Raw genomic sequence first — 27,870 nt, forward strand, 5'->3', positions numbered from 1 at the left:
AGATCCAGGGAAGTACCTTGAATAATTTCTGTTTATCCATATGAACCAACACTCTTTTCTCTTCGTTGCCACAGTCATTTACATTCACTGAACCAGTGCATGAACTAGTGTAAGAGATGCCCTGTTAGCATTGTCTGCTGGGTCACATACCAAAGTTTGATATTTTACAAGTTTTTGATAACCAGACAATTCATACATTTTTTTGTGGATTAATTGGGCTTTGAAACTAACCTAGTAAAGAATGGTTTGTTAAATTTTATGTGAAAAAGACTTCTTTTTTTCACTCACTATTTCTTGGAGAATTTTTCAAGTAAAGTAATCAGAAGACACAGAGTACTGCAGTGAAAAGTGTGGTCTTTGGAGTGTGTCAAAACTGGGTTTGAACAGTTCTGCCAGTAACCTTTGCATCATGGGTAAATCAGCCAATCCAAGCACCCGTCATTTCCCTTCTGTAAAATGTTGAAATATCATAACATCATATGAAGATCTGAGTGGGGAAAATTACTTATTGAGTATCTGTTGTGCTTCTGATATTTTGTTCAAAGCTTGATATAAATTCTTCCTCTCCCAGAACCCATTTTCTTTCAGGTTTTTGTTGTTGTTGTTTACTGATTAAGGTATTAAATATGTGTCCTTATCCCTCCATTACCTGCCCCCCCCAAACCCTCCCCACTCATGCCCTCGCCCCCCTGGTGTCTGCGTCCATTGGTTAGGCTTATATGCATGCATACAAGTCCTTTGATTGATCTCCCCCCCTTACACTCACCTACCCCTACCTTCCCTCTGAGGTTTAATGGTCTGATTGATGCTCCCCTGACTCTTGATTTGTTTTTGTTCATCAGTTTATGTTGTTCATTATATTCCACAAATGAGTGAGATCATGTGATATTTATCTTTCTCTGACTGGCTTATTTCACTTAGCATCATGCTCTCCAGTTCTAACCATGCTGTTGCAAATGGTATGAATCCCTTCCTTTTTTACCTCAGCATAGTATTACATTGTGTAGATGTACCACAGGTTTTTAATCCACTCATCTGCTGATGGGCACTTAGGCTGTTTCCAAAGCTTAGCTATGGTAAGTTGTGCTGCTATGAACATAGGGGTGCATATATCCTTTCTGGTTGGTATTTCTAGTTTTTTGGGATATATTCCTAGAAGTGGGATCACTGGGTTAAATGGAAGTTCCATTTTTAATTTTTTGAGGAAACTTCATACTGTTCTTCATAGTGGCTATATACCAGTCTGCATTTTTACCAGCAATGCACAAGGGTTCCTTTTTTTCCACATCCTCGCCAGCACTTGTCATTTGTTGATTTGTTGATGATAGCCATTCTATCAGGTGTGAGATGGCACCACCACATTGTGGTTTTGATTTCCATTCCTTCCGTTTTTAAAGTTTACAGAACATTGTGTACTTAGTACTGCTTCATATAATAGATTAAAAGCTCTTTGAGAGATGGGACTGTGTCTTCTCTATTCATGATAGCACTTTATACATGTATTTTAGTGTTAATACATCAGAAACTGATTCAGTATATATCTCCTAAAGACTCTTTTTGCAGAATTGTTGTTTGTTTGTTTACACATCTTCCATGTTTTAACTTCGTTGCACTCCTACCTGCCTTTATCCCCAAATCATCCTCATCCCTTCTAAAGCCCAAGAGCTCCTACAGAACCTAGAAAAAGAAGAGCTGATCATCTGCCTAGAGTTCTAGGGGAGAGATTAAGTAAAAACTAATGGACCTTAGATCTGCAATGCTCAGTTTTGCAGATGGGCATCATTATAATTAGATCTTTAAACACTCAGAATCAATTTAAACACTTGCCCATGCTATTTGCATACTTTTACTATTTGCATTATAGATTTCTATCAACATTTACCTGAAAAGTTATATAGTTCTTTCCTTCAAATGTTTCTAATTACATTCTTAAATATGATTGTGTTATTGCATTATTAAATATGATTTTATTATGACATAAGGCTAACTATTGTCTAGAAGAACACATTCAATTTTATAATAAAATATTGTAAAATTATACAAAAGTTTGCTTTCTAAGCAAGTTTTTGAGAGTACAACTCCTCAGTAAAGTGAGCTATACTTGATAATCCATCACCTTGAATGCATCTGGTAATGATCACTCTGCTCATTTGTTGAATTTCTCTCATTTATAGAAATAATTTATTATATTGGACTATGATCTGCCTGCTTGTAATTTCTACCTTAAGGTGCTTGTTTGGCCATTTAACACAGTGTAGAAATGGATAACCATCCTTCAAAAGGCATCCCTCCAAATGATTGTGTGCCCCATCCTTCTAGATTCTGAACATATCATGGAGGAAGATAGTATGCCTTATTTATCTTTATGTTGGCATTTATCCCATGCTGCCTATTGTCTTGCACACTGTAAGTGAACAAATGATATTTTTATGGGATAATGGATGAATATGTTAAGATTTAGAATAATAGAATTTTAGATTGTAAGAGACATCATCCAATACTAGAATCTCTTCCATATTTCTGCTGAATAGTCATTGCAGTTCCACTTGAAAGTATCCAGTGACAAGCAAATTTTTCACTCAGGAAGAACAAGACTTTCCAAATGGTCCTGAATTTCTTCAGGCTTTTCCAATATTTGGACACTAAAGAGGCCATGCAAATATTAAAGTGTGCACTGCACCTGCTTATAACTCCTCTCCCCTTCAGCAGGCCCTTCTCTCTTGAATCTTATTCTAATTATTTCTGGAAGAACCCAGGGAATCTAATACAAACTCACATTCAATTCTTCCATGATCTCTCCTCTGGCTTCTTTATTGATTAATGGTTCTGGGAAGCCCTTGAAGGGAGTGCTTCCCCATTGCCTTCTGTAGGAAAGCTGCTTCTCAAAGTCCATCTCTAAGATCCCCCAAACTGTGAACATTTCACAATGTCAAAAGGCTGTAAGCTGATTAATTTTCATTGCAACAGAGAAAAACCAAGCTGTCTTTCATTCAGAAAAGGCCAGTCACCGTTCACCATAATATTTTGTAATTAGAAACCAGAGTAACAGTGCTTGAGGTTACCCAGATCACCTGTGGTTTGTGAATCTTTGAGCTTTCTTATTCTTATTCTTATTCTTATTCTTATTCTTATTCTTATTCTTATTCTTATTCTTATTCTTATTCTTATTCTTATTCTTATTCTTATTCTTTTAGCTTATTCTCTTTCTATACTGCACTGCACACCCATGGGGCTGGACTAAGAAACAAATACTGTGTTCTCCTCTCCATCTTATTTCCAGTTCTGTATCTCTCTAGGTGGTCATACAGAAGTGGTTCTCTTTAAAGGTTCCTTCCTCCGTATGTGGTAGAGAGGTGCTGGGGAAATCAGAGACTGCCAGAGCATCAGACATAATCAGGACCTGAGTCTCAGTGTAGGCTCAGAGAGAACACTTGCCTACACTCTGTCTCCAGACAATTCCAACTGCCAAATATCTGGAAAGTTATAGTAGAGCAAATTTCTCTTCTCACTAACCTACCATGCTGACAGTCATGAGGAGGAAGACATGTGTGCACATAATTAGTAGATAAATAAAATAAAAATAAAAACCCTAAGGGATTTGTAAGAGACGTTGTGCTAGTCATGCAAAAATCTGAGAGGGGATCTATGTAAATCTGAGGCTTAGTGGTTCTCAAAATTGCTGAATTTGTGATTTTGGTTTCACTGATCTGATCAGGTGCCTTTCAAATCGACTCACTCAAATATTCACATGAGTTTGGGCCATCATTCTCAGTTTTGTTTGAGGGGTTTCAAATTTACTTAGCTGCCAAGTTGCAGTTCTGCTATTTATTCATTCAACAAACAAGGTTAATGTGTACTGTGTTGGGCACTCTGCCATATAAAGTAATTCCAATTTGAAATACAAATTCATGCTGACTATAACCACCATGAGATAGACAATGCACAGAATTCTTCCAGAAAACAAACTGCCATGTTTTAAGGAATTTGTAGCAAAAGGAAATTATAAGATCCTGTCAGAAAAGACTGGATTCAGATCTAGCAGCTCAGTTTTTAATGGTTAGCAGAGAAAATTCCCTGAAAGCAGATGTGGTTTTGTCTTTTCTCCAAGAGAAAGCTCTTAAGGGTTTACATAAAATAGGTTTCTGTTGAAGATCACTTGACAGAATCATTCACTGTATCTTTGGCTGACACAATAGCACTGAAACTCTATTTTATTTAAGTTGGAATTGACACATGACATGGTATTAAGACCATTTTATGTGCACTCTGCATCTATCAAATCTAGAAAGGCTTTGGAGGGAAATCTACTCCAGGATTAATCAGTCATAGTTAGGAATGTGCCCAAAGCCTTACAGAAGCTCTGTGGATATCAGCACTGACTCCAGGTGAAACATGGAACACAGGATTCAGTTCATGGCATTCAAGAATCAGGAGGGTAGAATGAATCAAAGCTGGAGGATGCGCTTACTGTATCATACAGGCATCTGGCCCCGTGTGGTTAGAACTGAACATATGTTCATGAAAGCTTGATTGATCAGAGTGCTTGAGAAATGAGGGTATTCAGGGGAGCCAAAGGAAATGCTTTCTGTTTTTCTCACTTGGGCAAGTCCAAAGAGCCTCTAGACTAAGCCCTGTTGGTGCCAGTGGGATACCGAAGATATGAGAAACAATTAAGTGATGGTCTGTGTCCTGGGGAGAGTCCATCTGACGTTTCTGAACTAAATACTACTTCAGTTGTCAGAAAGGCATGGCTTTCCATGCTCCAGCAAAGATTCTGCTGATCAGCCCTCCCTACTGATAAAGCAATTAAATTCTGTTTTACTAACTAGGTCAGGAGTGCTGGGATATCTGGTATAGTCTGAGGGAGAGCAAAGCACTATACTCTTCTGCACAGTCATTGCCTGGTCTCCATGGTGTGCTGGAGCCAGCTAGTACTTACACTCCTGAGAGCTGATTGCTAAGTTTTTAGAAATTTGCAAGCCAGTTGAAAGCACATTGCTAGCTTATATCAGCTATGTTTAGAATATTTACACCATAAGCAATGGCAAATGACACAAATCAGGACTTTTTTTATTTTATTATTATGAGCATACTGCTAAATAAAGCCACTCTTTTCTGTGTAAGAGTTTGAATTCCTAGAAGTGGGCCAAGAGTATCTGTCTATGGCTATAGCTTCCAGGATGACTGGTTCAGAGTCTATGGTTCTACTGATCTTCACATATCCTCACAGAACTGTACAAGCACCAACTCTGAGAGACCCTGTAACTTATGTGCCAATCAATTTGCAAGTCTCTATGAATATATATATATATATATATATATATATATATATATATATATATGGTATGTAGGATGACCATTTGCCCATCTAAGATGTGAGTTGATTGACCCAAAACACTTGTAAGAATAAATTCCATATATTAGTTCATACCTATCTTCTTGAGTAGGACTACTCTATATTTTGCAGCTAAATTTAAAGCCATCAACATTTTCATATTTCCTGGGAACCTAATACAGCTTAATTTGCTCCCTCACACATTTCTAGATGGTAATAAATCCATGCCTTTTGGGTTTTCATCCCTAAAAACTACATTCAAAAGAAAGAAATAGAAAAGCATAAAATCAAGGTCAGGAAGATTAAACCCCTTAATTCACATGCCAAACTTCCCATTTCAATTGTGGTTTTGTCTCCCAGCTAAAGTTTGTCTTTTTGTGACATTTGCATTAAGCCCAGAGGACATTTTGAGTGGAAACATGCTGAAAGCATAATTGAAAAGCTGAGTGGTGCCATTTGTCTAATTTGCATTTTTCCCCCAGGTGGGGAGTTTTTACTTCCTTCCTCTTTCTCCTGGGGTGTTCAAAGATTACCTCAAAGAATGATGTTGTGCAAGTGATTCCAATAAATCCCCATGTACAATGTATTATATGGATATTTTTTTCTTTCCAGAAGCTATTGTAAATGCCACAGTGATAAACTGTGTAAGGAAGTCCTTTGTAGGTTCCTAATAGTACAGATAGTACATTCCCCCCTCAGATAGAGGTTTTCAATAATTGCTCACAAGTTTAATTGTTTGCTAGAATTTTCCTTGCATTCAATCTCATAGAATCATTCTTAGCTACTTAGGAGGTTGTCTCTATAGAAACAAATATTTCTAAAATAGATAGACATCAATGATTTAATTTTATCCTTAGTATGTTCCATGCACTGGCCCAATCTCTTTAAAAATTTGGGGCTCGTTGACATATTGTGTCAACAAGGTTCATAATCTGAGATCTTGATACAGGTTGATGCTATCAGTGGAACCCTTTGCTAGGGAAGATAAGGTGAGATATAATTGGTTTGAAGCAAAGGCTTTTTTCTCCTACAGAGAATAACAGTATGTTGAATTATTTCTTTTTTTTTTATTAGATATTCTATTTCAGGTTAGTAATTTATATATTGCCAAAATTGCATGATTTAAATTTGTGACTTTTCTAAGTCTTTCTCAAGTCTGCATTATTTATATTAGATATATCATTTCAAATATCAGAAATCCCTTAGTATACCAGAACCCTCCTAGATTATAAACCTGGGTAGGGAGAAGCCAGGCAAGAATATATTTAAGTGAGGATGGGCAGAGAGGAATGTGGCATAGGCCAGCATTTATGGAGGTGGAATGCACATTATTGTGAGGGTTTTAGTACATACAAGAATAAATATATGTCTTTGTTTGACTCCTTAGATTTACTTAACACTAGAGGCCCAGTGCACGAAATTCATGCACTCAGGGGGTCCCTCAGCCTGGCCTGCACCCTCTTGCAGTATGGGATCCCTACAGGGATGTCCTATTGATGGCTTAGGCCCACTCCCAAGCCGGCAGTCAGACATCCTTAGTGCCACTTTGGAGCCACTGCACTCATTAGCCATGAACCTGGCTCAGGGCTTCTGACTGAGTGGCGTCCCCCAGTGGGAGCACGTTGACCACCAGAGGGCAGTTCCTGCATTGAGTGTCGGCCCCCTGGTGGTCAGTGTACATCATAGTGGCTGATTGTTCCAACATTCAGTCTATTTGCATATTAGCCATTTATTAATAGGACTATTTTAAAAATATCTCTGGCAATTCAGCACATATTAATAAGATTATCTTCAAATAATCTTATAAATAAACAATACAATTGAATTAAAAGAAAAAATATTAAGTGAATAATACACCAGGTATGAAAGTGTGGCAAAATTGTGAATTTGGAAGCTGATTGGCTGAAGAAAGGATGCATTTGCCTAGGAAGCTTAGCAGAGTCTGTGTGACCTTAACCTCATCACCTCACTAAGTTTGTTTCCAGAGAAGAAAAGAAAAAGTACCTACCTCACACTGATAATGAGAAACTCTTGCAATCACCAATGTAAAGCTCTCAGTGTAGTTTTCTTTTAGGAAAACCAATAACCTAGATTTGTAGGAACTTTTTAAATGATCCATTTGAAGAATATTTAACAAAACTTTGTTGTATCTACTAGGGATAAGGCACCATAATTTCATTCCTTTGATGGTATTTTTCCTTCACGACCTCTGATGTGAGATAAGTAGGGCTTTGCCAAGACAAGTCGGGGGTGGGGGAGTCAAAGATGGGCAAGGTGGGATCAGAATCATCTTCCTTGCTCCTTTAACCTCCAAAGAAATGCTTATAGTAACCATCTCCATGGTAACCGCACACAGCCAGCAGGCTGGAGCTCAGGTACCTGACTAGAAAGAGATGGAAGGATACAGAAGGCAGGTGGAAAATTTCCAGCGGGAAGAAGGAAGCTATATAGGAAAAGGAAAAAGATAGTCTCTTTAATGCCCAGGATTACAGGAATAATGATAATAATCAATTTAATGCATGGAGCACCAACTTCTTAAATATTCTATCTATGTAGGTACATATTATAGATGTTGAATGCTCATCATAAGAATTTTAGCACCTGTGAGGGAAGTACTAGTATTTGTCCCACTTTACAGAAGAAGACGTTGAGGTAGAAAGAGGATGGGTGTTTTGCCCAAGGTCACAGGGTTGCTGCTACATATAACCAGGATTGGAAAGGGCTTAGAAGACCCTACCATTAAAAATGCTTTTCTAAGAGCATGAGGATAGCAGTTCCTGGCATGCTAGTTCTCCAATCTCCTCTCTGTGCCTGGAAAATGTGGACACCTGGCATCTTGACCAGCCATTCATTGTCCAAGGTCCTGGTTCTTGGTCCTGGTTGCATTAGATTCACCTGGGGAGCTTTAAACAGATTCCAGTGCCAAGACTCCAGCCCAGCCCAAGTATATCAGAATCTTGGTTGCGGGTTGGGGCAGGTATTTATATTTTTTAAAAATTATCTCCAGGTGATTATCATAGCCTTGAAAAAGAGCCACAGTCTAATGCACCTGCTCTTGAATTGGGAAAATATACCTAACATAAAAATACCCAATTATGCAACCCTTATCTACTTGATACAGCCAGTTGGAAAGAAGCTAGGATGTACTAAGCAGCCCTATGTGCCAGGTCCTAGATGTAGAGTTGGTATCTCATTATGTCCTCACCTGGTACCTCTGATGATTCCTGAGTGATTAGTGAGAGTCCTGGAGGGGTCGGGATGGGACACCTGCCCCTTTCCCTCTCAAGTAAGTGTCCATTCCTAGGATGTGGATGTGAACTTGAACTGCAGACAGGTCAGACCCGGGACAGGTTCTTGCCTTTTCAGGATGTGACCTTGAGCAAATTAGTCAACCTCCCCAAGGCTTGGTCCCTCCTCTGGTAAAATGGGAACAATGCTTCTAGACTGTACTTTCTAGTGCAGCTGTATTGCCCCCAAAGGGGTGACATGGGTTCTTGGAGAGAGGCCCAATCGGTACGTTTTGTGTGTGAACAAAGTACAGATACACATACAGTAAATAAACCAATTACAGTGACATTAAAGTAAACAGTTATCTGTGCCAGTAAAATCTCATGAGAGTAGTGGCATTTAGGCAAAAATATCTAAAATGACAGAGGGTGGGGGTGGGGGGGAGATGATTTTTAAATGTGGGAAATGCTGCTGCAGATCAGAATTGCTATGAGGCTAAAGGGAAAGCCTGAATGCACAATTGTTGGCACAGAGACTGATACTCAGACGCCATTCAAGAAACGGTAGATGTTACCTTTATTTTTCAAAACATTCATTGTGCTGCACCGACAAGGCCAAGGGTGAACCTGAGTGGTGGTGGCTGAAAGTCTTAGAAAAGACAGATAAGAGAATGAAAGCTGGGTCTCTGTGGGAAGCTGCTTCCTGAGAAGCTGCCAGCACCCACAAGCCACGTCTTTATTCTATAGCCAGATTTCCCCGAGGCAAATAAGGGCGTGGTCAAGATGTTTACAATATTCTCATGGGTTTCAATCCTACTCAATTACATTCACCTGAACTCAATCAAGCCTGCATTACTCAGGCACGGGAGGGCCACATATTCGGACTATAGGTTCAAGCTCACAACCACAGCTGTTGGCTATCATTGTGCTGGGAGGGCTCTGTCCTCCAAGCTGGGACTTGCACGTGGCCACGAGAGGACTGTGCCCTCTCATCAGTCCAAGGCTTGAGACTGTCCAATACACTGTAGCTGCGCCCCACAATTCCCTCATTCAACATGCACACATTGATCTTGACTATGCTTCAGGATTGTGTGAAGATTTAGTAGAATCAAGAGGAAAGTTAAGCCACCACCCCTGACTTTACCAATGAGCTAAGTCCAAGCTAAGCATGGGAGGCTGTGATTTTATGAATTGATGTATCTATGGACTGGGGAACTACAGGGAGACCAAGGCTAAGCCCTTCATTTCCTACTCATCTCTCCTACTGGGCTCAACCAAGACTAGGGAGACTAGGATAAGGTGACCATATGTCCCGCGTTTGGTGGGACAGTCCTGATTTTGAACAATTTGTCCCGCGGCATTTTAAAACAGTCCCGATTTTGAAATAGAAACCTCTTTCTTGCTCTTTGTGCCCATCTTACTGGTTTATTTACAGCTCCCCGACTACCGACTACCACAGGACCTTATGTTTTGATCTGCCTGGAATAGGTCTCTTACCACTTATAAGGTTTTGGATTAATGTCTATAATCCAAGCAATTTGTATAATATATGCTCTCGGTAAATATTTGTAGAAGAAATATAAGAGGAAAGGAATAATAAAGGAAGGGAATGGAAGAAAATAAGAAGGAAGGAAGTGAGGGATGGAGAAAGGAAGGAAAGAAAAAAAAAAAAAGGAAAAGTAAGAGACTTAGGTGTGAAACTAGAATCCCCACAGACTTTTGTATACTTGCACTTGTTCCCGCCTCTCCCCAGCTGAGATCACCTGCTCTGATCCTGCCCAGGGGCCAGGTCCAGAGTCAACATCTTAGCAATTCAGACAAGTTGCCAGCAGGCCCTGCCATTTGAGCAGTGTGCCTCCAGGAGATGAATGCTTAATTGTTGATGACCATGAAAGCAATGGTCATCTGCTTCAAAGTTCACTTCCACAAACTGAAACCAGGCATGCCCCATTACTCCGTGGCAAACAAGATGGTCAGAGGAAGTGAGCAAATGTTGGGAACTGCAGATTCCCAAAAGTCCACTTGTGGGTCCACAAAACGATGCCCCTGAAGCTGACGTGGTAGCCAGGAAAGGCTCTGGAGCCCCAACACAGAGGGAACTAGAGGCAATGCCATGCAACAGGCAACAGGGCTGGGTGGGAATTTGGGAGCAGAACCAAACAGGGTACTCAGGTCATTATATTCAGGTTCTCATGGGATTCCAAGAGGGATCTATTCTACATGGGGTTTGTCAGTTTCGAGAAAGTATAGTAGTGGAGGGCAAAGGGACCAGGTTTGGTTTTGTGTGTTGGGCAACCCCCCTTGCCTTCTTGGAGCCCCAATTGCCTGATCTACAATCTGTGGGGGGAAGGGAATCAAAATTGTGCCTCTTTCATTGTTGTAAAGATTAAATAAGATAATCTGCTTAACACTGAGCCTGGCATGCAGGAAGTGTTCAATTTGTATTAGCCATTATTATTATCAGCTAATATGATTATTGCCACCATAAGAATTATTTTCCCAGGAAAGAAAAATCAGCTCAGTTCATCAGAAATTTATATGGCTTTAACAGTGTACTTGGACACAGGAGAGTTCCTAGTAGCAATATTTAAGAGACTTAAACTGGATATAGCCCAGTGCCTGTCAGCAAGAGGACAGATAAATAAACTCAGCATAGCCACATACTAAATTACTCCATAGTGATTTGGATAAACAGCTCTGCCTTGCAGCCACACGGTTGAATGTTACAAACATAATGCTGAGTGAAAGAATCCAGAACAAAAGAGCACAATCTGCATCATTCCATTTGTATGAGTGCAAATACAGGTCAAACTATGACTTCAGAAGTCAGTACAGCACAGCCTCTGGAGAGGAGTGCAGGGATTTTACTCACGAAGGGAGAGAAAGAGGAGGACTGGTAATATTCTGTGTCTAGGTCTGGGTGCTGGGTCCAAGTGTGTTCCCACTTCCTGAAAATTTGTTGAGATGTATGTTCTGATTTATGTACTTTTCTAGACCTATGCTGTGATTCAATTAAAGATTTTTTAGACAAATCAGTTCAGCAAAGAGCTAAGAAACAAAAGTGGGAGAGGAGGACTGCAAGTAGTACATGCAATACTATGCTTCCATCCAAGGGCCTGGCAGCCTCCGGAGAAAGGCAGGCAGGCAAAGTCCTGCAGACAGTGGATTGTGATGCCTTTGGAAATAGAATCATGTACCAGCTACAGGCACACCATAGAGGGAAACGTGACCAGCTGTTACAGCTGTTGCTCCTGGCAATGCCCCTGTGCTCATGTGGTTTCCTCAGGAGGGTTGCTCTTCCCTGTTCCCTCATTTGCACACTTGACTTAGCATTCAACTATAGGGATCTCACTCACTGCCATCCAGCCACTTCCTACATCTGGGCCAGGCATCATTGGTACAGCATTGAGTTAACTGGTTTTCTTAGCCTCACCTCACTTTTTCCAAACCACTCTCCAGAACCCAGAGCCACTAAATTAGCTTCCTTAGATTGGGTCTTTGGGATTTCTAAGAAGCTCCTGTGGAATTCGGATGCATCCCAACCCATGGGAAGCACTGTCCTACACTGGAACCAGAACATGTACCTGACCATGACCATGTCAACACTAAGAATAGTCTAAGGCACCCTAACTCAGTGGCGTTTCCCAATGTATCTCCAAAGGAACATTTTCAACTTCCTTTTCCAACCTCTCCTCCATTATCCCCAAAATCTTTGTCCAATTTCAATTATACCTCAAAGACACCAAGTTAGTTCTCTTTCTCTGAGTCTGTTTTGTTATTTCAACACCATTATTCCCATGCCTTTGAATAACCTATCGTGCCCTCCACTTCTTGGGGGCTTCTAATCTCCAACACAGCTTCAAGGCACAGCTCAAATATTGTCTCCATGGAGCTGTGCCTCAAGTCTCCTGAGCAACCTGGTTCTGCCACAGCATCTCACACATTCCTAAACATTATTGTGTACTTCACCCACTAGATTCAAGGGCAGAGATATGGTCCTGTTTATCTCTTTGTTTTCACTGATTAGCACCTGCCTTGGACATGGGAGGTTAGCAAGGATGTGTCTTGATGAAGTGAAGACCTTCAGCATGATCAAAGTCACGGGGGTACAAAGGAGAAGCTGTGGGACAAGGGGCAGCATTTGTGGATCTGGGATGGGAATGATAATTCACATTTAATGGTCAGAGATATCTTTAGGACTAAGCTGCCCAACCTACTCACACTCCTTATGTTTTGGTTTGTTTGGTTTTGTTTTCTCCAGTAAACTTCAATGACTGTAAGGGAAATGACAAGCTTCACTATGAGGTCTCAAGCCCATACTTCAAAGTGAATGAAGAAGGTGGCTTAGTCGCCCTGAGGAACATAACTGCGGTTGGCAAGACACTTTTCGTCCATGCGCGGACTCCCCATGCGGAAGACATGGCAGAACTCGTGATTGTCGGGGGGAAAGACATCCAGGGCTCCATGCAGGTAACTCAGATGTTTGTGATAACTTGGGTCCAAGGAGGAACTTGGGGTCTACATGTCTTATGTGGAAAATAAGTATGTGGTTTATTATTGGCCAAAATTATTTTGTTGTTACATATGACAGAAACCCAACTCAAAAATTTATGGGAGACTATGGGGATGGGGATTGTGGGCTCAGGCAATTGTGATGTTTCTGAGATAGCTCTGCCTTTGGACATGGTTATATACCAGTTCCCAAATGATAGCATCAGTGTTGGTTCTTTTTTATCTCATGGTACCATTTTCCTTCTATTGGCTTCACTCTTAGAAAGTTACTTCCCTCCCTGCTACCCAATGTGGAGGTCTCGGTAGCTCCATGTCTTTCTCCTAGTCTGAAGTCACCCGAGAGACAATCTCTTCCTGATACTTCCAACAAAAGCTTGAAATTGAATCTTATTGATTCTCATTAGATCATGCATATATCCATGTAACAATCACTGAGCCCATTTGGTCGTGATTCTCTGGTTGGTTAAGTCTGGGTCACATGATTTGTACTAAACCCGGAGAAAAATCAGCCTCACCTAAAATGTATAGACTGAGGGTGAAAAGGGGTTACTTATTACAATAAATTAGAAACCTATTATCCAAGGAAGCAAAATGGATGTTGGGCAGGCAAAAACTGCAGTGGTCCACTAGAGTTGTATAGCAAGGCGCCCATTGCTTAGGTCACTGCTCCTTTGCCTGCACTGGTGCCCATTCTTTTCCAGATGCACTGGGATGCTAATCTTGCACCTGCATACATGTTGCACATACTTTAGGAATGCCAGGAGCTTCCCTTGAGGCATCCTGATTATGTCATCCATTGCTACCATGGTTTCACCTACTTTTCCTTCACCAGGAGCTCAGAGACTCTGGCTTCTTGATTATAGATAAGAAAGGCACCTAGAAAAATGGCAAAATTATATATATGAAACCCTAAGCGACTGGTTGACTGTTCAACCAGTCGACCGTTTGACTAGTCGCTATGACACACACTCAACACCAGGGGGAAGACACTCAATGCAGGAGCTGCCCCCTGGTGGTCAGTGTGTTCCCACAGTGGGAGTGCCACTCAGCTGACAGAAGGGCACCAGAGGAGCAGCAGTGGCAGGCGCACTGGAACCAGAATGAGTGGGAGCAGCGCAGCACCCACCCAGGCTTGGGCTCATCCCCCACCACCTGCTGCTTCAAGCACTACTACATCCCCCAAGGGGTCCGGATTGTGAGAGGGCTCATACCAGGCTGAGGGACCCCACTGGTGCACGAATCCGTGCACTGGGCCTCTAGTATCAATAAAAATTATGTGCCTTATGCTTGGTACCCCTAGACTTTTCTCCTACCTGCTGGCGTGGTTTTTACCCAGTTTTTCAAAGCCTGTGATTCTCACTGCCTTTTTCCATCTGCCACATTTTCCATACCCTGATTTTTGCTAATTTTGTTGAGTGGTGGAGGATGGGTAGAGGAGTAACAGATTCCACAGCTGGGGAGCAGACAGTACAATTGGCAGTGTGAGTATTGCTTACCTGCCAGTGCTGTTTGTGATTTGGAAAGAATCATGTAACTTCTTCATTTGCAGATTAGAGGGTTAAACAGTCTTGGATGGCAAACCAGTGGCATGAGCATTGTCCTACTCTGTCACAACAACCATGGCAAATACTACACATTATCCCTGGTGTGGCCTGAGAATCTTTCCCAATACCGTTCTTCTGGAAGCTGCCACCTATCCATCACTTAGAGATGTTCCTGGATACGGAATCTATTTGCCATCCTGGGCTGGACAAACTCCATAATTCTCCTTTATTTCTGTGAATCTGTGAGTTAAGGGTAGATAGCCAGCTAAAATGAATCCACAGTGTGCCACTGATGTTTTCAAATAAAGTGGAGTATTGGTGAACATATACTATTTCGAAAACCCATTGGTACCACAAAAGCAAGCTTTCCTCTTACTTAGCTATGGTCATTTTCACAGCATCTCACTAACTCATGATATAAATGACAGAAAGTACATAAAGCAACAAAATTGCCAGATGTGCAGCACAAAGTGCTTCTTAGGAACAAGTAAATGGTACAGAGATTCACAAAAGGGGGTTTGTATGTGGGATGGACTGTATTTAGATGGAAAAATTGTTCATCATGATAGGTGGCCCATCCTTAAATCCGGAAAGGAATATGTTATGTATTTATCTTAAAGCAGAGCAGAAGGGATTCTGGGCACTTCTGTGGGCGGACTCCACCTTGAGGGGTGGAGAGGTCAGGGTTCAATATCATGAGACTCGGCTTTAGAGACACTGGTCCGGAGGCAAGCCCTCGGAGTCTGGCCATTTCTTGTTTGCTGCTGTCTGAGCACGTTATTGACAAAGCTCACTGTGGCCGTTTGCTTCTACACAGCACAGTGGAGGCTGCTGTGCCATCCAGTCTGCTCAACTCCAGCAGAACAGGATGTTCATCTCCCCCCTCCAGTCATTTTACAAGGTTCGAAATAACCCTGTGAGACTGTCCAGATGTGTCCATAATAAAGTCCAAATAAAATAAAGAAAAGGGTAGGAAAACAAAATGGCTATCTATAGAATCCCTGTAAGAAGAGCACAGTCCTTCAGAGATATTCAGTTGGTATTTTTGAGGCCCTACTGTGTGTAACCAAGCAGACCAAAAACTGGAGGGAGAAATCAGTGAGTATGCAAGCCAGCTCACTTCTAGATGGAGGAGAAAAATGTGTATGTTGATTATGTATCAAGCAGGGGGGCAATGTGAATGTGCTGTGCCTTCAGAGAGAGGAGAGGGCAGGGACCCTGGGTGGTGGTGACAGCAATGCTTTCTCAGCATTCACTGTGTGCCAGTGCTGCTTCATGGGCCATGAATGGCGACTCATTTAATCTCCCACCCACCTATGAGGCATATGCCACTGCTCCCATTTTATATGTGGGGGAAAGCGAGGCACTCAGAGGCAAGTGCATACCTCTATTACTTAGTAGGACTCTCTTATGTGTCTGCATCTCAATGTACATTTAACATTTATTATTTCTAACCCTCATTAGCTCCCTGTAAGTCTGCTGTAGGTATGAAAAATCGGCCAAGATCCCCTAGCTTGAAATGGACAGAAATAGGATTGAGATTCTGACTTTTCTGTTCAAACACCCATTTCCTTTCTGCCAGTTGGCATATCAGGACGCTGTGCCACCTGAATGGCTGTGGCTACTGTCCATTGTTCAGGATGAGTTAGAACAACATAGATGGGACAGAAAAAAACAGCAAGTGAAAGCTGTTTGAAAGAAGAAAGAGCCACAGTTCTGCATCCTAATGATTCTAAATTGTTCAGCCTCGGAGGACAGAGAGGTATTGGACCAATCAGGCTTGAATGTGTTGAGTTGGTAGCTCTTGGTGACATCTTGATAGAGGTGTCCAGGAGGCAACAGGGAATTTGGGATTGGGTCTCAGGGGAAAGAAAAGCATGATGGTAGGGTTTTGGCTTTGGTTTGGAACTTAAGTGGGTTCAGATTTGTGCTCCAACCCCCTCCTTCCCCCATGATCATGTGACTTTGGACAATGCATTCAACTCTTTAAACCTCAACATCTCTAGGTATGACACAGGGATAATAATTGAGCTTATATCACAGAATTGTTAGTCTGCACACAGCACCAGGTACCAGATAACCATCAATATTATCTTTAACCTCTAGAGAGAGGATAAGCAACTGAAGGCTAAGTGTCCTCACTGAGAACAGAGATTGGGGGCAGGAAGAGAAAGCAGAGCCAAAAAAAAAAAAAAAAAAAAAAAGAAGAAGAAGAAGAAGAAGAAGAAGAAGAAGAAGAAGAAGAAGAAGAAGAAGAAGAAGAAGAAGAAGGAAAAAATGTTCTCAGAGAGGGCAGTGGAGAACCCAGCATAAACAAAACAGGAGAGATGGGAGTGATGTTCCCATGGTTAAATTCTGTAAGATAAATTCAACCCCAGCAAAGCACAGCACAGCTCAGCTCAGCTGCAGGAACTAGAGCCAGCTTGCTAATAAAAAGATGTGTCCCTTATTTTTACCTGCTACCTGCAACCTCCTTTCACCTGGAAAGTCTATAGTCTGAATCTGTTAAGTCTGATTGTTAATGGTTTAATTATAAACTCTCAAGCTCTTTCTACATTTTTAGTGGGCTGCCCAGATGCTAGTACCTGCCTGGGCTGTGTAAGATCACCTTGGATCTGAGTAGGTGGGAGAGCAGTTTAATCCTGGTCTTTCGACTGGCGAGGAGGAATTGTTATGGAGGGGCAGGGCTAACCATGCGTGCACAGAGCAGTTTCCTAGCCTGAGGAGCGTAATGATGAACCCGACTCACATATGTCTGGACAGCACTGTGGCTTGTCTGCTGTCCCTCTGCCTGGCAGTGATGAACAGGAAGACAACTGGGTGTTTAGTGGCCCATGTATTTATTTATAATTTCATTTATTCATTTATATAGAGAGCTTCAAAGTTGCATAGAAAAATTCTGCTTCAGTCCTTTGGCAGAGATGCCTTTATCTGCTGTGTGACTCATCAACATCATTTTTCAGCCTGCCCCCCACCCCCAATAAAAGCATAATTGATTTAATTTTTTGAAATATACATGCATATATATGTGTATGTGTTTCTGAAAGAAATTATAGGTTCTATGACTGTAGGTTATGGCAAGAAATTCTGATATCAGTTGAACTCTATGGAGTCAGGCTGGGAAGTAAGAACATCCTGGAGCTTGTAGCAATTAAATTTAAATTCCAGTTTGGAAGCCAAAGAGACTGGACCTACTTGCTTCATTTTGAAGTGTGGGAGTCCACACTCTGAGCAACTGTAGCATTTAGATCCCAGTGACCCAGCTTCTGAGGCTCCTGAACAAAGCAGGAGATGCACAGTGTAACAGAGGAAGAGCTGTGTGAACCCACAGGCTGTGGGCATGCATCTGGCTTTCTGCTCCAGTGCAAGTCTGATCATACCCTTCTCGCTCAATGGACCCCTGCTTCCTCTTCACCCATAGGGACCTTGGAATATATTCTGAAGTCTTTCTATGTGTCTGAAAATATCCTTCACAGTCTAGCCTGGCAGGTCTCTGCAGCCTTCCCTCAAGTCTGATTCCTTTTCATCTTAAGTGGTTTGACCTGCTGGACTGTTACCTCCTCCAAGACCCTTTCTGGTCCCCTTTCCAAAGGAGGGTTTTACCCTGATAGTCTCCCTCCAGCACCAATTCAGTACCTTCATGGCCACTTCTCAGTTTGTAATTATGTATCTACTTCCTTGTTTTACACTTTGGCTCTCTGATGAGGCTATCAGCTCCCTGAAGGCAAGAATATAATCTATTCCCTTGTTCCCATCCTATTTCCTTTCTTCTCTAGTTCCCTTCTTCCTTCTCTTCCTATCCCCTTCTCCCTTCCTCCCTCCCTCCCTCGTTCCCTCCCTCCCTCCCTCCCTTCCTCCCTCCCTCCCTCCCTCCCTTCCTCCCTCCCTCCCTTCCTTCCTCTCTCCCTCCCTCCCTCTTTCATTCACTTCCTCCTTCTTTCCCTTTCTTTCTTCTTTCCTTCCTTCCTGAGCTGTAAAACCAGTTCATAACCATATCAATGTCATATATAATGCAAATATTAAATAAGTAAACATATGTAAAAGATTTAGAGCAGTGCTCAGCACAAGGTAAGTGAAAATGCCAGTTGTTTCTCATCATTGTATCATCAAAGCCAGGCCTATAATAAATGCTAAATGAATGAACAAGGCAGATTGAGAAAACCCAATCCTTCATCCCTTCTCCATATGACCAAATTTCCTCACTTCTACAATCTGTAGAGAATTCAGGATTACAAGGAAACTTGAATCATAACCATTCTATTGCTCAGGTACCCACTTTATGTAAAACACTGACTAAACTTCTAAGAGATCATTCTTTATTTCTATGGGTCCACTTAAAAAACACCAAAAGACTTGGCAGTATCGGAAAGTTAATTATTAACAATTTACACTTCTTAACTGGAAGCCAGTACATAGTGTACCCACTGTACTCAATCAAGTTAAATGCAAATATATGTATGTATCCCTACCTTTTTGTCATTTAAAATCCCAGAGAAAGTAAAATGAATAGAGAATGTTATGACAGAATCTTAAAAAGCTAAATTTAAGACTTATTTGTCTTGGTGATCATCATCAAAGTAAACATGCAGTTTAAAAGACTTAAGTTTGGCTCCTAATTCAGTTTCAAGAATCAGGACAGAAATAGTTCCAAAAGAAATAAAATAAAATGAGCAATTAGGAAAGGAACAACTTTGGAGAAGTAGTTGTTTTTGTTTTTAATGTTTTAATTGTTCAGAAGCCAATATTAAAATTGCTGCTAATCATGTATCTTGACCCTTAGAGAGATTATACCACTTCACCCACTGCTTCTCATAGTCTTAGAGTTGTATTTGGTAAGAACCTCTAGGGAATGGTGGGTCTGAACCTCAAAATCAGCCTCTGGATGCCCCTTCATTACTATATGTGTATGTATGCTCTGGGATATTTAGGTGAGTTCTTAAAGATGATCTGAAGGGATGACCCCAATGGGGATCTAATTACACACTTAGGACTTAATAGTTGCAAGGCACTGAGAAGTCATCTTCATCCTTTGAGTTTCAATTTTCATCTTCATCCTTTGAGTTTCAATTATCATCTGTACAATGGCAATAATACCCCAGTCTTAACTTCATGTCATAATGGGGTACTAAGAATGTAAAAAAATATATTGTCCCTAACCCAGTGCTAACAGAGTTAGAACAAAAATTACATCTATAGATGAGTGAATAAAGAAGATATGGACTATTACTCAGCAATGGACTAATACTCAGCAATCAAAAGAAGATTGTAGCGGAAACCAGTTTGGCTCAGTGGTAGAGTGTCGGTCTGCGGACTGAAAGATCCCAGGTTTGATTCCGGTCAGGGGCATGTACTTTGGTTGCGGGCACATCCCCGGTAGGGGGTGTGCAAGAGGCAACTGGTCGATGTTTCTCTCTCACTGACATTTCTAGCTCTCTATCTCTCCCTCTTTCTCTCTGTAAAAAATCAATAAAATATATTTTTAAAAAAGAAGAAGAAGAAGAAGAAGAAGAAGAAGAAGAAGAAGAAAAAGAAGAAGAAGAAGAAGAAGAAGAAGAAGAAGAAGAAGAAGAAGAAGAAGAAGAAAAAGAAGAAGAAGATTGTAATCTTGCAATTTGCAACCACATGGAGAAACCTAGAGGGGCAGTATACTAAGTGAAATAAGTCAGGCAAAGATAGACAAATGTTGTATGATTTCACTTATCTATGGAATCTAGAAATTTAAAATAACGAACAAATAAAACGAAAACAGATTCAGAGAAATAGAGAACCATCCTTTCTTCTTAACTGAAATACCCTGTGAGCTGTTACTACCTCTGTATGTTTTTTTCACCTTTTCTGATCTCACACATTCTAGACAAAAGTGTTGCACATTTGTTACTGAGATAAACTCCAATTTTTATCAACCCTGAGCCAACCATCGAAATCACTTCTGTTCGTTTGTCCATTTTGTCATCTCACCTCCAACGTACCTGTCATGCTGCTTGCAGGTGACTTGACTTCATTTGTTAAAGCACAATGAGTATGAGAGCAACCAGGTTGGGGCATAATTAATCGCCTTGTCTCAAGACCTTATCACAATGACTGGGCGTGGTGTGGAGTTCTTTGAGCTTGTCAATGATATTGATCTGGCTCACATGAAATATGTTTCACAACAATCAAAGTGGAGAACCATTCTGTGTACTGAATGTGGCTGTAAAGAAATGAGGAGTTTAAAGCTGTAGCTACTTAACATGCACCGATTTAACAAGTGGGGTAATTTCAAAAATCTGTGAAGCACCACTTTTCATGGCAAAATCCTCCCAAGTTACTATTAGGGAAAATTGGTATCCATTTAACTGTCATGCAAAATAGGGAAAATATATATCTCAAAAAATTATGGTACAGCTCCAAAAATTGAGCCTGGAATAGGGTATTAGGCTTTTATATTTTGACACATGCTTAAATTGTTATGTTTATGATTCTTGGCTCCAGGATACTGTTCAAATATAGATAAAAATAAATAATTTGATTCATTAATTTAAGAAGATAGCAGATTGATTTGTGGATCAGAATCTAATAAGACTATATTCTTTTTTTTTTTAATATATTTTATTGATTTTGTACAGAGAGGAAGGGAGAGAGATAGAGAGTTAGAAACATCGATGAGAGAGTGTCATCGATCAGCTGCCTCTTGCACACCCCCTACTGGGGATATGCCCGCAACCAAGGTACATGCCCTTGACCGGAATCGAACCCGGGACCCTTCAGTCCCCAAGCCAATGCTCTATCCATTGAGCCAAACCGGTCTCGGCTAATAAGACTATATTCTAAAGAATAATTTTAACTGAAATGCTTGGGGAAAAATAATTGATCCCGTAGAAAGTCTAGATAATTAAAACTAGCTTTTTTTTGGCTTGTAGAAACCCAACATTTCACATTTGCACCAGATAATACAAAAGAAAAACTGTAAACCACATATGTAATTTGAATTTCCATATAGTAACATTAAAAAGACAGATGAAATGAATTATGATAATGTATATATTACTTAGCTATATATTTATATTTAACACACAATGTATGCATATATTATACTATACACACAAACAATATATATATACATACTAGAGGCCCAATGTATGAAGATTCATGCAATATGCCTTCCTTCACCTGGCTGCTGGCTCCAGTTTTCCGCTGGGACCCAGAACCTAGGCCTTAGCTCTGGCTGCCACCTTTCTCCTTCACTCCCACCAGAGTCTACAGGCTTCACTCTGGCTGAAGCACTATTCCTATAGCTCCCTCAGTCCCTGCCCCCCCCCCTCATAGCAGGCATCCTGTCTCACCCTGCTTCTCTGCACCTGGAGCGGCTGGGGGCGGGGCCACCACCATCTTTATCCTGATAATTTGCATATTCCCTCTTGATTGGCTGGTGAGTGTCGCAGAGGTATGGTCAACTTACATATTTCTCTTTTATTAGTGTATATTGGATTAAATTTCATATATATATATATATATATATATATATATATATATATTATCTGTATATTTATATGTTATAAATTTAAACCAATGTACGTATAAAACCTAACATATATATTAGGATACATCCTATCTAATAAAATAGCAATATGTAAATTGACTGTCACTTCAAGACACAAGATGGCTGCTCCGATGTGGTCAAAGATGGCTGCCCCTATGTGGACACAAGATGACTTGCAGGGCAGGGCAGTTGTGGGCAGTTAGGGGTAACTGGGCCAGCCAGCAGAGGAGGGCAGTTGGGAGTGACCAGGCCTGCAGGGAAGAACAGTTCAGGGGGCAGGCTTGCAGGGGAGGGCAGTCAGGGGTGACTAGGCCAGCAGGGGAGGGCAGTTAAGGGTGACCAGGCCAGCAAGGGAGGGCAGTTGGGGGCAAACAGGCTAGCAGGGGAGGGAAGTTAGGGGCAATTTGGCCAGCTAGGGAGCAGTTAGGTGTTAATCAGGCTGGCAGGGGAGTGGATAGGGGGTGATCAGGCTGGTAGGCAGAAGCAGTTAGGGGCAATCAGGCAGAGACAGGTGAACTGTTTGGAGACAGCAGTCCTGGATTGTGAGAGAGATGTCCCACCGCCCGTTTAGGTCCAATCCCACGGGCAGTTGGACATCCCTAAGGGGTCCCACATTGGAGAGGGTGCAGGATGGGCTGAGGACAAACCCTCTCCCCTCATACACAAATTTCATGCACCGGACCTCTAGTAATTTTATAAGATATTATATCAATAAGTGATCAATGTGAACATTATTAATGAAATGATTTTTACATTCTTCCTTTCATTCTAAGTCTTTGAAATTCAATGTATATTTTACACTTATAGCGCATCTCAATGTGGACTAGCCAAATTGTAAGTGCTTAATATCCACAGATTGCAAATGGCTACTGAGTGGACAGGGCTGCCCTAGCATCCTATCGAAGATTTATATATTTTGAAAGAGAGATGGAGTCATTCACTGAGTGCCCACCACCTGTGAGAGCATTCTTAGCTGCTGTCACACATATGTCCATTCTCAGATCCTCATGGCCAATCTTATTACTCTGTTGGTAATATGGTTCCTACTCTGCAGATGCAGTAGTTCAGCCCCAGAGAAGTTGTGTACGTCAGCTAGTCTCCATCTGCCAGCAAATGGCAGAACTGGGAGTTTGGCCTGAGCCTTCTGACTTTATGCAGCCACTGCTATTTTAAGTAACACTACTGACATTTAAAATAGAACTGGTGCTTTCCTATTCCCCTGGAAATACTATAAAATGACAGAGGAAAATAACAAGTGGTTAGAATCTTTTTAAAAAATGAACATGGAGCTGAGCAAAACACCTAAAGAAATTTTAGATATTGGATGAGTCTTGTATTTTCATGACACTTTTTATAAAAACTTTTCTCATGAGTAAAATCTTTGAGAAAGAACTTCATGAAAACAGCACAATGTTTCCAAATGGAAATGTCTCTCAAGCCATCAGTTTCCTAATTTCAGACCTTATCTTACTCATCTTGATAGTTTTGGAGCATAGGGAAAATACCTTGCATTTATATTTTTAAAAATAAAATTTTATTTTCATAAGCATTGTTTGGATTTAACACTGCCTTGAAGCAGATGGTGTTTTTCCTGTTTTTATGAGTCATGGATCTGAGAGGAACAGAAGTCGAGGGGTGGCTCTCAGATCACAGGCTGGTCAGGTATACACCTAAGTATGCAAATCCACAGCAATGCCCTTGGCCTAGGATTCCATCCACAGCTAGCTTTCCAGCAGCTTCTGGGGCTTTTCCAGTAAAAGGAATAAAGCATCATCAGACATGCATTTTCACCTTGTACCTTTGATGACATAAGATGATGTAATAGAATTAGAAATCAGGCTGGTTTCTCTGATATGCTTCTAACCTCCTTTTATTATTACCACAAATCAAATATAAGTGATTTTTCAGTGTAAATATTGAAGTGTTAATCTCTTTTTTAAAATCCCCTCTTATCTGGCATGTGGAAATACTTGATCACAATGGGCTTAGCCACATGGTGTGGCTGCTCTTATTAGAGATGAAATGACATAAAAAATTCAAAGTTATTAGGAAAAACAACCTGAGTGATAATCTTGGTTAAATTTTATGTAGGTGGACAAGCCCTGTGTTGTCATGGCACTTTTAAAACACTTTCCTCACAAATAGAGCCCTTGGAATAGAAACTCATAAAAACATCACAAGATTTCCAAATGTGAATGTCTCCTAGACTACTCTGTAAAAACCTGATTCTCATTTCTGATGGAAACAAACAAACAAACAAAAGCAAAAAAAAAACTCCACTGAAAACAGAACACAATTATTTCTTTAAAAATTTTATTTATTGGAGAGAGACATCGATTTGTTGTTCCATCAATCCATGTATCATTGTTTGTTTCTTATATGTGTCCTGACTGGGGATCGAACTCACAATCTTCACGTACCAGAATGATGCTCTAACCACTTGAGATACCCAGCCAGGGCCAGAACACAATCTTTGATAAGGACCATGATTTTCTACATTTGGATCTTTGGTCTTAATATTCAAAGATTAGGTAGCAAAGGAACAGGGAGAGGATGTACCACTTTTTTCAGTTCTTCGCATGGCACATGGGTCAATCCAATTACATGGTCTTCACCCAAACTTTTAAAGCACAAGTCTGAGCATTTGGAGAAAAAAAAAATAGCAAAGAAGAGCATTATGGCCCCAGCCAACCATCTCCTCTAATCTACCTGCATTGGGTAGTTATCCCTGGACTCTTAGTCTCTGTGGCCCGGCCTTGATTTGTGATAAGTGCTAGAGTGGTAACTCCTCTTGAGCCACTCTGTTGATGCTGTTTGACCCTAAATGTAACTGCTTGTTGAGACAAAGCCAACTTGTACCTCAGGTATCACACAGACAAACAGGAAGCACTTTCAACTCTGGCCAGGGCCTGATCTCAGGGTCTATTTTGTCTTTTTTCAAGCTCCTCTTATAACAGAACTAAAAACCCTCTGGTTTATACCCCTAGGGATGCCATGTTAAAAATTACAACAACAACAAAGACTGCCTATGTCCTACTGGGGTCCACATTAGTACTGGTATTTTTATTTGCCAAATTGCTTCTACCCTTTTTAATAAGACAAGAAGGTAGCAACACTCAAAAAGCAAATAGTATGTGTGGTCATCAAAGTATGATGATTTGTTTAACAGAAAATAGACTTTGTTAGCACTTGTTCTTCTTTCTCTATCGTGTAAAGGAAGATCAATTCTCCAATAAAAAGTACTCTAAGTAATACCCCATATAACATTTCAGAATTTGACATATTAATGGACTTACACATAGGCAGAGAAAATTTAAAACGATAACAAACATGGCATATTTATGCTCTTAGCAATTCCCACTCTTCAAAGACTGGTGAGTACAACCAACTGGGGAGGCCTTCAGAAGGAGAAAGAGCTTCTCTTGGCATAGAGTAATATGAATATTCCAGGGAGACTCAAGGTAAATCAAACTCAAAAAATTTGAGACTCTCCTCTAAGCAAAAGTTCCAAAATATCCTTGATTGAAAGGCAGCTTTAGCTGGAGGGAGCTTATTGCTCTGACCCCATTGATCCCAGATTTCCCTCCAGCCTTACAATCCAAAAGGGGAAGTGTAGAATCTTCTCTACACTTTTTCTCTTCTGCCTACCAATAAGAGAAAAGTGAACCTGAGATTCAAGAGGGTGTTTTTCCTTCCTGATATCAACACAGTTCTCCTGCCTCTGGCTATTTATGGAAATCAGACAGTTCCTTCAATTTTCAATTATTTTTGAAGCAAAACCTTTTGACAAAAGGTTGGCATTGTCAACCAACCCCTTCATCATGTCAGGCAATTTACGCTTCTATTGACAGCAGCTACAACTCCCTTTCTTTGAAGTTACAAAGCTATAAACAATGGTAGATCTCCAAGCCACCCAGGAAGAGCCTGAATAAATATAGCCAGGCTTTTCCTGCAGCTCTTCCCTGCCCATCACTCTCACTCCAGATGACTGTGGATGCCATTCTTTTCTTTTTTAATTGTTTTTGCCTCCACTGTGAGAGTTAAAACAGCTAATAAGGATGCACTGTTTTCTTCCTTTCATTGTCCATTCTCACAAACTCCAGTTAACAGATAGCTGAGACTTGACTGCTTTTTTATTCCAAATCTCTTATTTAATTTAGACCTTGTTAGCAAAGTCTAGCCCCCACTAGCATGACCATCAGTCTTACTTGCCTAGTTTTCATGGAATTTCCTCTTTCATTCAGGTCTTTAGATATTTTCTATAAAGTGGGAACGAAGTAAAAAAGAAGACTCAGAAATGGAATTAAAGAAAAAAGGTGCTAAAATTAATAATCCCCCCTATATTTTTGTCAAATTCTACATAAATCTTATAATTTCAGTGTTGGTTATTAGGTAAAGTAAAATTAAATTCCCTGTAAGGACAGGGGCTCTGACTGACTTGTTCATTGCTTTAAATCTAGCACTTAATAACTGTCATTGAATACTTATTGAATGACTAAACAAATGTCAGAGATGGAATGAAAATTGATGTTATAATGCTGATCATAGCCAACATTTATTTAAGTCAAACTCAGTGCCAGGTACCACTCTAAATGCATTTCTTACCTTAAGTCATTTGGTCTTTACGACAAGTCTGTGAAATAGGAACTATTATCTTCATTTTATAGATGAATAAAGTAATATATGGAAAAGATATGACTTGCCCATGGTTGAACAACTACATAGAATATTTCAGAGGCATGCTTTGTCCTCAGATACTCCAAGAAGGCATTCAACAAAATATCTTACCCTTTTTTTCAATATAGAGCAATATGAGATAAACACTACTAAAGTAGATTCAGATTGGTTGAATAGATGCATCCAAGAGATCTGAAAAATAATCTGCCAGCCTAAAGAATGGCTTCTTCATGCAGTCAATGGCTCTGACTAAATTTAATCCAATGATGAAAGTGAAGATATGGAAACAGGTTTTTTGTTTTTTTGTGTTTTTTTTTTTTTCATTTGTAACTTTCACAGCCTTGAGATCCTCATTGCATGAGAGATTCAAGATTCAAAAAGAAGTCAAGTATCTATAAGGATGGTTTGAAATCAATAAGACTGTATCAATAGATATAGATGTGGAACCTCACCTATTGGAAAACAGTTTCTGGGAAACAGATGAGGGTGAGGTGGCAAGGACTTGGTTGATGAGGCATTCACTCTCATGAAAGTACAGCAACTCCCTCTGTACAGGTTCCTGCCCTTTTTGCTACCTGTAATTATTCATCCTTAATTTATTGCTCATTGCCTTGAGTACCATTCCAAGACTTTCCCTTTAACTTAAACGATAGACTCTACCTCACTGCCTATGGTTTTCCGCAGCTGAAAATGCATATCTCTGCTGAAAAGTTTATGTTTTCCAACTTGAGCTTCCCCAATTCCATCTTCATCTGTGCCCCCTTCCAATCTTTCCCTTTCCTCTCAAAGGAAGACCAACTCTACCTCCTCTTTGTGACACATCATTTCGTTGGAGCACTTGAACCCACTGCTTTCTGCTTCTGTTTTTACCATGTGCTCCTTCTTTCTCTCTTACTCCTTCAGCTGTTTCCTCCTGAATCCCCTCCTCTGCCTGCAAACATGCTCCAATCTTCACAGGTTAAAATACATTTCCATAGAGCTAGTTTTCCTTCATATCACTGCCCTCCCCTTCACCAATCTTCTGGAAGGCATAGTCTTTACTTAACATCTCTACTT

General features: G+C 40.6%; 1 protein-coding gene across 2 annotated transcripts in view; it reads left to right on the top strand.

The window, feature by feature from the left end:
* Positions 1-27,870, top strand: part of CDH13 (cadherin 13) — a 998,364-nt gene that overhangs the window by 347,909 nt on the left and 622,585 nt on the right. For both annotated transcript variants that reach the window (XM_084905563.1, XM_084905564.1), the window contains exon 3: positions 12,824-13,032. In XM_084905563.1, coding sequence (XP_084761689.1) covers positions 12,824-13,032 — 209 coding nt within the window. The remainder of the gene's footprint in view (positions 1-12,823; positions 13,033-27,870) is intronic.

Source organism: Pipistrellus hanaki (assembly GCF_964339955.1).
Source record: "Pipistrellus hanaki genome assembly, chromosome: 15".
Classification (NCBI taxonomy): Eukaryota; Metazoa; Chordata; class Mammalia; order Chiroptera; family Vespertilionidae; genus Pipistrellus; species Pipistrellus hanaki.